Genomic DNA, 12,317 nt, shown 5'->3' with positions numbered 1-12,317 from the left:
TCTGGTCTCCTCTCCCCAAAACAAACAACCAACCAACCAACCTCAGATGATAAGTCCCATAGTGCTCAGAGCCATTTGAACCATTTTTGAACACACTCACGACCAAGTCTCTCGACATCATCGCGACTGGATTGCAATATATCGCGTCGTCTTTTAATATTTAACTGTTCTTTAGAAGTTTATGACGACCGCGTTCGGCATGCATCCATCAGCACCGTATGTCCCCGCTCGACTCACTGTTGCCCCGCAACCGAGTTCTTGGACTGCTAGCCGCAAAAACAATCCTCTCCACCAATCAAGGTCTGGGATTCGCTTTGCTTCCATATATTGTAGGACTCCTCTCAGCCAATGAGACACGAACACTCAGTTTCACGTCACCTGGCTGTCACGTGTACGGCACCACATCACTGATAATTACGTCAGCCCAATCTACATCAACTGCACGCTGGTACCAATATAATTAAATGTTTCCCTGAGACATTTAAGTCTCTTTGTAATATCTACGATGATAATCGAAGCAGATGAAATGAATTAAAATTTGTGCTGTGGCCGGGAATCAAACCCGGTTCTTCTTGCTTCCTTGGCAGAAATGTTAACCATCACACCACCGCAGTACTATGGTCAACATTGCAGCACGAACTACATAAGCTGATGTTGATGTTTGTGTTGGGGAGGACACTCGGCTTAGGTAGTTCGTGCAGCAATGTTGACCATCGTACTGCGGTGGTGTGATGGTTAACATTTCTGCCTAGCACGTAAGAAGACACGGGTTCGAGTCCCGGCTGCAGCACAAATTTTAATTCATTTCGTCTGCTTCGATCATCATCGCTGATACCACTGATCAACATTCAGCAGTCTTACGCATAGAATGTCATATGCTACATATGCCACAACATATAGGTATTACAGTAGAATGGGATGTCTAAACAAGCCTACACCCCGTAAGACACAGTGCTCCTTGCACTCTACTCCCCAGATGGAACTCTGTTTCCAAAGGGGCTGTCATTCTATCAGTTTCTTCCCAAAGCTGTTCTGAAACTCCGAGACGGGAGCCATCACGGCTGATGCCGCAGCTGTACATTATAGTGTAACGTAGTGCAGCGTGCTACTGACCACAGCACCTGATTCCCACCATCCGTTATCTCTGAGCTAGTGTCAGAGACATGTATAAGATAAAGCTACACTCTGATGCCTACAGGGCAGTCGACTCGACATTGGAGAATTCTTTTCTCGAGGCTAAGTAATGAGGAGATCCATCTATTTAGCAGAATGACTGTAGTAGCTGACATTATGAAGAATATGTGAGTACAATTCCCGGTAATCTCAAGAGTTTTTTCTTCTTGGGAGGACTGGAACGAGGTGAAATCAGCATCATGAGATTAGTTGAGGATCTACTTGAAAATGAAGTCGCTGCTTCGAGAACGGAACACTGACAATGGTTGACAGAATGACGTATTACCCAAATGCTCCTAATATTGCATCCAGTGACATAGTGGCGAATGGTCGACTACGTTTATTGAGAGAATTTTACGATAGTGTGGTTCATCTGTAAAGGAGATCGTATTTACGTCGAGAATGCAATCTACTCTTGAGTACTGGTCGAGTGTTTCGGGGACATTGAAGCAATTCAGAGGCGAGCCGATAGAATTGTTACCAGTACGTTCGAACAACACGCAAGAGTTACAGAGAAGCCGGGAAGTCAAATAAGAGTACCCGGAGGGAAGGCGACGTTCTTTTCGCGGAATACTATTGAGAAAACTTAAAAAACTCGCATCTGAAGCTGATTGCAGATTGATCCTACTGCCGCAAACATGAATTTCACGCAAGGACCACATAAGAAACGAGAAATTGGGGGCTCATACGGAGGCATATAGACAGCTGTCTTTCCGTCGCTCTGTTTGCGAGTGGAACAGGGAAGGAAGCTAGTGGTGTTACAGTGTACCCTCCGCCACGCACCGTATGGTGGCTTGTGGAAGTTGTATGTAGATATAGACGTAGGTTTAGAGCAGCGCGTGATCTCCAGGACCTGACCAGGGAATTACATTTTAAGATAATGTCAAGACTTTCCTGTTACGAAACCTTGGTTCTTACCAAATTATATAAGTCGAGATCAAGGGAAGGGCCACATAGATTTTAATGTGTGAGTTTGCGAGTATATGACGTAAATTAGCGTACCTTTTGAGTGCATTGCTTGTAAGCTTAAGTGTATTACATCACAAAGAGACCGTAGATCCTAGTATGTGACATAAATTTGAACTTGATACGTCTACCCCATTCCGAGAAAAAGAGTTGTAAACGATTGGGCAGACAGAAAGACAGACGGACACTTTTTGTTGTGTTTTGTTGTTCACTTGCTGCCAGTTTTTTCTGAACCACCCCCTGATTTCTTATGGTGGGTCTGTATTGAGCCAATTGGCCGCTGTGACTGGCTGCTGGGTCCGAGGCAGTTAAGTAATGCAGTCCCGGCAGCCGTCTCCACTCACACCCTTGCCGGTGTCCCGCCACATGGAGGCGGGCTGTTTGTATCAAAAATAGTTCAAATGGCTCTGAGCACTATGGGACTCAACATCCGAGGTCATTAGTCCCCTAGAACTTAGAACTACTTAAACCTAACTAACCTAAGGACATCACACACATCCATGCCCGAGGCAGGTTCAAATGGTTCAAATGGCTCTGAGCACTATGGGACTCAACATCTTAGGTCATAAGTCCCCTAGAACTTAGAACTACTTAAACCTAACTAACCTAAGGACATCACACACACCCATGCCCGAGGCAGGATTCGAACCTGCGACCGTAGCAGTCCCGCGGTTCCGGACTGCAGCGCCAGAACCGCTAGACCACCGCGGCCGGCCCCGAGGCAGGATTCAAACCTGCGACCGTAGTGGTAACGCGGTTCCAGACTGATGCGCCTAGAACCGCTCGGCCACACCGGCCGGCGGCTGTTTGTATCCTTTATTTTTTTTCAGCAGCATTTAGAAATCTTTGAAACTAACGATACTTGAAGCAAAATTTGGTTCGAAAGGTGATTCTTAAGGGTTCTGTTTTTCCAATATTGCTGTAGGATATCCTAAAAAGGCCTCATATTCGAATTTTCTGTGATTGGTCGGATGAGTAGATAGTATGGTCAAATGAAGTTCAGAGCATACTATGTCTCAAAAAACCACGCGTGGTAAATCTTTCGGCTCTTCAAGCCAATCTAAACTTCAGGTTCCGTTGTCTCCCCCCTTGAACCATGGACCTTGCCGTTGGTGGGGAGGCTTGCGTGCCTCAGCCATACAGATAGCCGTACCGTAGGTGCAACCACAACGGAGGGGTATCTGTTGAGAGGCCAGACAACCGCGTGGTTCCTGAAGAGGGGCAGCAGCCTTTTCAGTAGTTGCAGGGGCAACAGTCTGGATGATTGACTGATCTGGCCTTGTAACACTAACCAAAACGGCCTTGCTGTGCTGGTACTGCGAACGGTTGAAAGCAAGGGGAAACTACAGCCGTAATTTTTCCCGAGGGCATGCAGCTTTACTGTATGGTTAAATGATGATGGCGTCCTCTTGGGTAAAATATTCCGGAGGTAAAATAGTCCCCCATTCGGATTTCCGGGCGGGGAGTACTTAAGAGGACGTTGTTATCAGGAGAAAGAAAACTGGCGTTCTACGGATCGGAGCGTGGAATGTCAGGTCCCTTAATCGGGCAGGTAGGTTAGAAAATTTAAAAAGGGAAATGGATAGGTTAAAGTTAGATATAGTGGGAATTAGTGAAGTTCGGTGGCAGGAGGAACAAGACTTTTGGTCAGGCGAATACAGGGTTATAAATACAAAGTCAAATAGGGGTAATGCAGGAGTAGGTTTAATAATGAATAAAAATATAGGAATGCGGGTAAACTACTACAAACACTATAGTGAACTCATTATTGTGGCCAAGATAGAAACGTAGCCCACGCCTACTACAGTACTACAAGTTTATATGTCAACTAGCTCTGCAGATGACGAAAAAATTGAAGAAATGTATGATGAAATAAAAGAAATTATTCAGATAGTGAAGGGAGACGAAAATTTAATACTCATGGGTGACTGGAATTCGGTAGTAGGAAAAGGGAGAGAAGGAAACATATGGGGGTGAATATGGATTGGGGGTAAGAAATGAAAGAGGCAGCCGCCTGGTAGATTTTTGTGCAGAGCATAACTTAATCATAGCTAACACTTGGTTCAAGACTCATGAAAGAAGGTTGTATACATGGAAGAATCCTGGAGATACTAAAAGGTATCAGGTAGATTATATAATGGTAAGACAGAGATTTAGGAACCAGGTTTTAAATTGTAAAACATTTCCAGGGGCAGATGTGGACTCTGACCACAATCTATTGGTTATGAACTGTAGATTAAAACTGAAGAAACTGCAAAAAGGTGGGAATTTAAGGAGATGGGACCTGGATAAACTAACTAAACCAGAGGTTGTACAGAGTTTCAGGGAGAGCTTAAGGGAACAAATGGCAGGAATGGGGGAAAGAAATTCAGTAGAAGAAGAATGGGTAGCTTTGAGGGATGAAGTAGTGAAGGCAGCAGAGGATCAAGTAGGTAAAAAGACGAGAGCTAGTAGAAATCCTTGGGTAACAGAAGAAATATTGAATTTAATTGATGAAAGGAGAAAATATAAAAATGCTGTAAATGAAGCATGCAAAAATGAATACAAACGCCTCAAAAGTGAGATCGACAGGAAGTGCAAAATGGCTAAGCAGGGATGGCTAGAGGATATACACTCCTGGAAATGGAAAAAAGAACACATTGACACCGGTGTGTCAGACCCACCATACTTGCTCCGGACACTGCGAGAGGGCTGTACAAGCAATGATCACACGCACGGCACAGCGGACACACCAGGAACCCTGGTGTTGGCCGTCGAATGGCGCTAGCTGCGCATCATTTGTGCACCGCTGCCGTCAGTGTCAGCCAGTTTGCCGTGGCATACGGAGCTCCATCGCAGTCTTTAACACTGGTAGCATGCCGCGACAGCGTGGACGTGAACCGTATGTGCAGTTGACGGACTTTGAGCGAGGGCGTATATTGGGCATGCGGGAGGCCGGATGGACGTACCGCCGAATTGCTCAACACGTGGGGCGTGAGGACTCCACAGTACATCGATGTTGTCGCCAGTGGTCGGCGGAAGGTGCACGTGCCCGTCGACCTCGGACCGGACCGCAGCGACGCACGGATGCACGCCAAGACCGTAGGATCCTACGCAGTGCCGTAGGGGACCGCACCGCCACTTCCCAGCAAGTTAGGGACACTGTTGCTCCTGGGGTATCGGCGAGGACCATTCGCAACCGTCTCCATGAAGCTGGGCTACGGAAACGCACACCGTTAGGACGTCTTCCGCTCACGCCCCAACATCGTGCAGCCCGCCTCCAGTGGTGTCGCGACAGGCGTGAATGGAGGGACGAATGGAGACGTGTCGTCTTCAGCGATGAGAGTCGCTGCTGCCTTGGTGCCAATGATGGTCGTATGCGTGTTTGGCGCCGTGCAGGTGAGCGCCACAATCAGGACTGCATACGACCGAGGCACACAGTGCCAACAACCGGCATCATGGTGTGGAGAGCGATCTCCTACACTGGCCGTACACCACTGGTGATCGTCGAGGGGACACTGAATATTGCACGGTACATCCAAACCGTCATCGAACCCATCGTTCTACCATTCCTAGACCGGCAAGGGAACTTGCTGTTCCAACAGGACAATGTACGTCCGCATGTATCCCGTGCCACCCAACGTGCTCTAGAAGGTGTAAGTCAACTACCCTGGCCAGCAAGATCTCCGGATCTGTCCCCCATTGAGCATGTTTGGGACTGGATGAAGCGTCGTCTCACGCGGTCTGCACGTCCAGCACGAATGCTGGTCCAACTGAGGTGCCAGGTGGAAATGGCATGGCAAGCCGTTCAACAGGACTACATCCAGCATCTCTACGATCGTCTCTATGGGAGAATAGCAGCCTGCATTGCTGCGAAAGGTGGATATACACTGTACCAGTGCCGACATTGTGCATGCTCTGTTGCCTGTGTCTATGTGCCTGTGGTTCTGTCAGTGTGATCATGTGATGTATCTGACCCCAGGAATGTGTCAATAAAGTTTTCCCTTCCTGGGACAATGAATTCACGGTGTTCTTATTTCAATTTCCAGGAGTGTATGTAAGGATGTAGAGGCTTATCTCACTAGGGGTAAGATAGATACTGCCTACAGGAAAATTAAGGAGACCTTTGGAGAAAAGAGAACCACTTGTATGAATATCAAGAGCTCGGATGAAAACCCAGTTCTAAGCAAAGAAGGGAAAGCAGAAAGGTGGAAGGAATATATAGAGGGTCTATACAAGGGCGATGTACTTGAGGACAATATTATGGAAATGGAAGAGGATGTAGATGAAGATGAAATAGGAGATATGATACTGCGCGATCAGTTCGACAGAGCACAGAAAGACCTGAGTCGAAGCAAGGCCCTCGGAGTAGACAACATTCCATTAGAACTACTGACGGCCTTGGGAGAGCCAGTCCTGACAAAACTCTACCATCTGGTGAGCAAGATGTATGAGACAGGCGAGATACCCTCAGACTTCAAGAAGAATATAATAATTCCAATCCCAAAGAAAGCAGGTGTTGACAGATGCGAAAATTAGCGAACTATCAGTTTAATAAGTTACGGCTGCAAAATACTAACGCGAATTCTTTACAGACGAATGGAAAAACTAGTAGAAGCCGACCTTGGGGAAGATCAGTTTGGATTCCGTAGAAATATTGGAACACGTGTGGCAATACTAACCTTACGGCTTATCTTAGAAGCTAGATTAAGGAAAGGCAAACCTACGTTTCTAGCATTTGTAGACTTACAGAAAGCTTTTGACAATGTTGACTGGAATACTCTCTTTCAAATTCTAAAGGTGGCAGGGGTAAAATACAGGGAGCGAAAGGCTATTTACAATTTGTACAGAAACCAGATGGCAGTTATAAGTGTGGAGGGGCATGAAAGGGAAGCAGTGGTTGGGAAGGGAGTGAGGCAGGGCTGTAGCCTCTCCCCGATATTATTCAATCTCTATATTGAGCAAGCAGTAAAGGAAACAAAAGAAAAATTCGGTGTAGGTATTAAAATCCATGGAGAAGAAATAAAAATTTTGAAGTTCGCCGATGACATTGTAATTCTGTCAGAGAAAACTTGGAAGAGAAGTTGAACGGAATGGATGGTGTCTTGAAGGGAGGATACAAGATGAACACCAACAAAAGCAAAACGAGGATAATGGAATGTAGTCGAATTAAGTCGAGTGATGTTGAGGGTATTAGATTGGGAAATGAGACACTTAAAGTAGTAAAGGAGTTTTGCTATTTGGGGAGCAAAATAACTGATGATGGTCGAAGTAGAGAGGATATAAAATGTAGACTGGCAATGGGAAGGAAAGCGTTTCTGAAGAAGAGAAATTTGTTAACATCCAGTATTGATTTAAGTGTTAGGAAGTCGTTTCTGAAAGTATTTGTATGGAGTGTAGCCATGTATGGAAGTGAAACATGGACGATAAATAGTTTAGACAAGAAGAGAATAGAAGCTTTCGAAATGTGGTGCTACAGAAGAATGCTGAAGATTAGGTGGGTAGATCACATAACTAATGAGGAGGTGTTGAATAGGATTGGGGAGAAGAGAAGTTTGTGGCACAACTTGACTAGAAGAAGGGATCGGTTGGTAGGACATGTTCTGAGGCATCAAAGGATCACAAATTTAGAATTGGGGGGCAGCGTGGAGGGTAAAAATCGTAGAGGGAGACCAAGAAATGAATACACGAAGCAGATTCAGAAGGATGTAGCTTGCAGTAGGTATTGGGAGATGAAGAAGTTTGCACAGGATAGAGTAGCATTGAGAGCTGCATCAAACCAGTCTCAGGACTGAAGACCATAACAACAACAACAAGTTACGTCACTCCATTGCCCGTGAGAGGGACGGAAAAAAAATGATAATAAAAAAACACGTGGCATCTTCCGCGTGAAACGTAAGGCACCTTCAGTACACAGTAGTTTATTTCTGAAACTGAATACTACCTCTTCTTTCATTGTTAGTCGTTCTTCATTCCGGCAGCGATACTCGGCTCACCCGAACTGACGTCTCAGCTGAACGAAGAGCCGGGTAAGTTCCTGCCCAAGTACCTGGGCATGGTGATCGAGGGCGGCGAGGACAGGGCAACTGCCATCGGCCACCGCATCTGGGACTTCTACATGAAGGGAGAGGCGCTGGACAAGTCCACAGTCGGCAGGTTGGTCGACGTAAGTGCTCCCGCTGCTTTTTGATCGCTATGACTACACTGCTAGTACACAATCGATTGCACAGTTTCCATGACATGGATAGTGTACTTCACTGTTAGTTACGTTTGGCCTGTAACGTACCTTTTACCGTTTCCAGATGATAGGCGACTACCAGACGCTGTACGGTGTCAGCCGAAGCATCGAACTGCATACCAACCACACTGAGACCCCAATGTTTGTGTACAACTTTGGATGGAAGCCGAAGGATAGTAAAGAGCTTGGTAAGTTTCTCACGTAAGAACCAATGAAATATTAAATCAGATTTGTTTGTGATGAAGTGGAATAAATTCTATCATCGGCTGCAAGTGGGCAGTGAAATGAATTCAATGGCAAAAAGTGCAAATTTGTGTCAGGTCGGGAATTGACTCCGGATTTCCCACTTTATGCGAGCGGTCGCCTTAACCCCTTCGACTATCCGAGCACGCCTTCGGTTTGACCTGAATTCCCAACTTTCTGCATCACGCTGGATTCCAGCAAGAGTTCAGGAGTGGGAGTGCATCCGCACTGAAATAATCTTAATGGGTGACAAGCCACATATATATTTGATTACGAGTGTTCTTTCGGACGTGTCTCTCTCCTGAAGTCCTGCGGGAATCCAGCGTGATGCGGCGATCAATGACTATGGTTGACAGTGGGCGCTACGTTAATAGTGTGTGACAAGTTCGGACACTGGGTCAGACGAACAGCGTGCTTGGATATCCGAAGCAATTAAGACGACCGCCAGCTTAAAGAAGGAAACCCGTGTTAGAATCTCTGTCTGGCACAAATTTTCGCTTGTCGCCATCGAATTTATTTCAGTGCCCAACTGAGGCAGATGTCGGAATATTCATTTCATAATATATATGTGTGGCTGAGAGGAGAAAAAATTATTCGTCTTTCAGTTACGCTTATAAGAATACAATGTTTTGATTTTTACACTGTACAAAGAGGGTTTATAACCTTTGTACCGTTCTTGCTGGTATCACCTCGAAACGCGCAAACACATTGAGTGCTATGACGCGACCAGTCTTCTCCGGCATGAGCGTATTCCACCAGCAGGAGAACTCGATGACCAGAATAACGTGTTGATGAATTCGTGTCAAAGAATTTCTGAATTAGTTTACTAAGAATAATAATAATTTCCAGGGCATATTCGGACAGTGTAAGAAGACTTACACTTGCGAGAAACTAGGTCGCGGAAGCCACAGAGGACTCACCAAGATACTCGACAAATAACTGTTTGCACAGCTCGCAACCTTTAACACGTAAGATGTAAATTCACATCAGAAAAACAAAACTATTGAAAAAGTTAACACCTTCAGATTTTTTGGGCTGTGGCATATCATATCTCGTCGAAACTGATATTGGGGAAACAGAGAGTTAAGAGATTCAAAATAATGTGTGGCACCACCAGAAGAACCTCTAGCAGAAAAGTACGAAAGATCACAGCGCTAAAATTTTATAAAGTTATGGCAGTCCCCAGTGGACTATACAGTGTAACAAAAAGGTATAGCCAAACTTTCAGGAAACATTTCTCACACATAGGGGAAGAAAATATGTAGTATGGATATGGGTCTGGAAACGCTTTATTTCCATGTTAGACCTCATTTTCTAAATCTCTTCATAACTGCATTAATCGTGGGAAACACTCAGAAAAAGAACCTTATCAGCACAGTATGAAACATTTTCCTAAGTGCAATGTTTAAAATCCCCCCGTTATCATTGTCACATGTATCAAATCGCTGTCGCATCGAATCATTGGTGCGGTGATACAGGGTGTTACAAAAAGGTACGGCCAAACTTTCAGGAAACATTCCTCACACACAAAGAAAGAAAATATGTTATGTGGACATGTGTCCGGAAACGCTTACTTTCCATGTTAGAGCTCATTTTATTACTTCTCTTCAAATCACATTAATCATGGAATGGAAACACACAGCAACAGAACGTACCAGCGTGACCTCAAACAGTTTGTTACAGGAAATGTTCAAAATGTCCCGTTAGGGAGGATACATGCATCCACCCTCCGTCGCATGGAATCCCTGATGCGCTGATGCAGCCCTGGAGAATGGGGTATTGTATCACAGCCGTCCACAATACGAGCACGAAGAGTCTCTAAATTTGGTACCGGGGTCGCGTAGACAAGAGCTTTCAAATGCCCCCCATAAATGAAAGTCAAGAGGGTTGAGGTCGGGAGAGCGTGGAGGCCACGGAATTGGTCCGCCTCTACCAGTCCATCGGTCACCGAATCTGTTGTTGAGAAGCGTACGAACACTTCGACTGAAATGTGCAGGAGCTCCATCGTGCATGAACCACATGTTGTGTCGTACTTGTAAAGGCACATGTTCTAGCAGCACAGGTCGAGTATCCCGTATGAAATCGTGATAACGTGCTCCATTGAGCGTAGGTGGACGAAACTAAAATGAGCTCTAACATGGAAATTAAGCGTTTCCGGGCACATGTCCACATAACATCTTTTCTTTATTTGTGTGTGAGGAATGTTTCCTGAAAGTTTGGCCGTACCTTTTTGTAACACCCTGTATATCCCTGGAGAATTGCATACTGTTTCACAGGTTTCTACAGTACGGACACATAGGCTCCGTACGTAATGTAGCGGGGTTCCGTACACAAGAGCTTTCAAACGCTCACACGGTTAAAAGTCTAGTCGGTTTCGGACCGGAGAGCTCGGAGTCCAAGGAATTGATCCAACTCTAGCTACTCATCTCTCACAGTGTCTTGTATTTAGAGGAAGGTCAGCGTTGGCCGTAATATTGTTGTTTTATTGATAGCAGAATTGATTTTCGATCACTTAGTGATCATCTTCAGTGCTGATACGTACAAATTAAACTCAGACACTGGTATCAAGTTACCAATAACCAAAACTGAGAAACGATCACAATAACTCAATTGTGATCGCTTCTCAGTTTTGGTTGTTGATAACTTGATACCAGTGTATGAGTTTAATTTGTACATATCAGCACTGAAGATGATCACTATGTGATCGAAAATCAATTCCGCTATCAATGAAACATCAATATTACGGTCAACGCTGACCTTCCTTTTAATTTAACATATATGGTCGTTGTGCACACAGCACTCCATGGAGTCGCCAATCAATTCTATTTAGAGGCTTACGCATGTCAATGCAAGCAATGAAATTTTCAACGTTGCCTTCGTCCACTTGGAACAACAAACACTGGCGGTGAAACAAGGAATTACAACTTATTGTACATTTTAATTAAACGTGACAAAGAGGGTATTTGGAACATTTCATATGAGAAAACGTTTCATGTGATACTGGTCTGTTCTGTTTCAATGTGTTTTACATGATTATGAAGAGAAATACAAAATGAGGTATAACAAAGAAATAAAGCTTCTCCAGACTAATGTACGTATAAAATGTTTTGTCCCTCTATATAAGAGGAAAGTTTTCTGAAAGTTTACCCATACCTTTCTGTATGGAAGTGAAAACTGAACTGTCAAATCTAGAACCGTAATATGAGGTTTTTGAGAACCGTCCAGGGAGTATCAAAAAGAGAGAGATTAAAAAAAATGAGACCATCCGTAAGAAATTAAGAATTTACAACTTAAATGAAATGGCTAAGCAATACAGTAAACAATGGAAAGAAGGTGTAGAATGTATGGGCGACGACAGCATTCCAAAACAATTTCGACAGTGCATCCCTGAAGGAGGAAGAAATATTGGTAGATCAAAGAGAACACTGATGGATCAAAAAGTCGCAATAGACCAACTCGTCTTATGCTTTAATGAGAAGAATTCGATGGAGTGGTCTCAAATGACGTGGGAGAAGATTCATGTCACTTCGAAGAACAGCTTATGGAGAGCACTGGTGAAAATAGCGACTACACCTCCTGTCATAAACAGTACCAGGGACGAACGAATCTGAACCCAGAGTTCAGTTCTATCGATTGCCTATGTCGTAACGCACGCATTGAGACTGATAGTCGTCGCTTTGAACAACTGTTATGAGCTTAAGTTGTTGCCACAAGGTGT

At 44.7% G+C, this 12,317-nt stretch overlaps 1 protein-coding gene across 1 annotated transcript in view; it reads left to right on the top strand.

Annotated features, from left to right (window-relative positions):
- LOC126188620 (venom carboxylesterase-6-like) overlaps positions 1-12,317 on the top strand; it is a 134,246-nt gene that overhangs the window by 103,073 nt on the left and 18,856 nt on the right. The window contains exons 7-8 of the mRNA XM_049930222.1: positions 8,100-8,284; positions 8,421-8,544. Coding sequence (XP_049786179.1) covers positions 8,100-8,284; positions 8,421-8,544 — 309 coding nt within the window. The remainder of the gene's footprint in view (positions 1-8,099; positions 8,285-8,420; positions 8,545-12,317) is intronic.

This window comes from Schistocerca cancellata, chromosome 5 (assembly GCF_023864275.1).
Source record: "Schistocerca cancellata isolate TAMUIC-IGC-003103 chromosome 5, iqSchCanc2.1, whole genome shotgun sequence".
Lineage (NCBI taxonomy): Eukaryota > Metazoa > Arthropoda > Insecta > Orthoptera > Acrididae > Schistocerca > Schistocerca cancellata.
The sequence above is the reverse complement of the archived record's forward strand: the minus strand, read 5'-3'. Positions and strand labels throughout refer to the sequence as shown.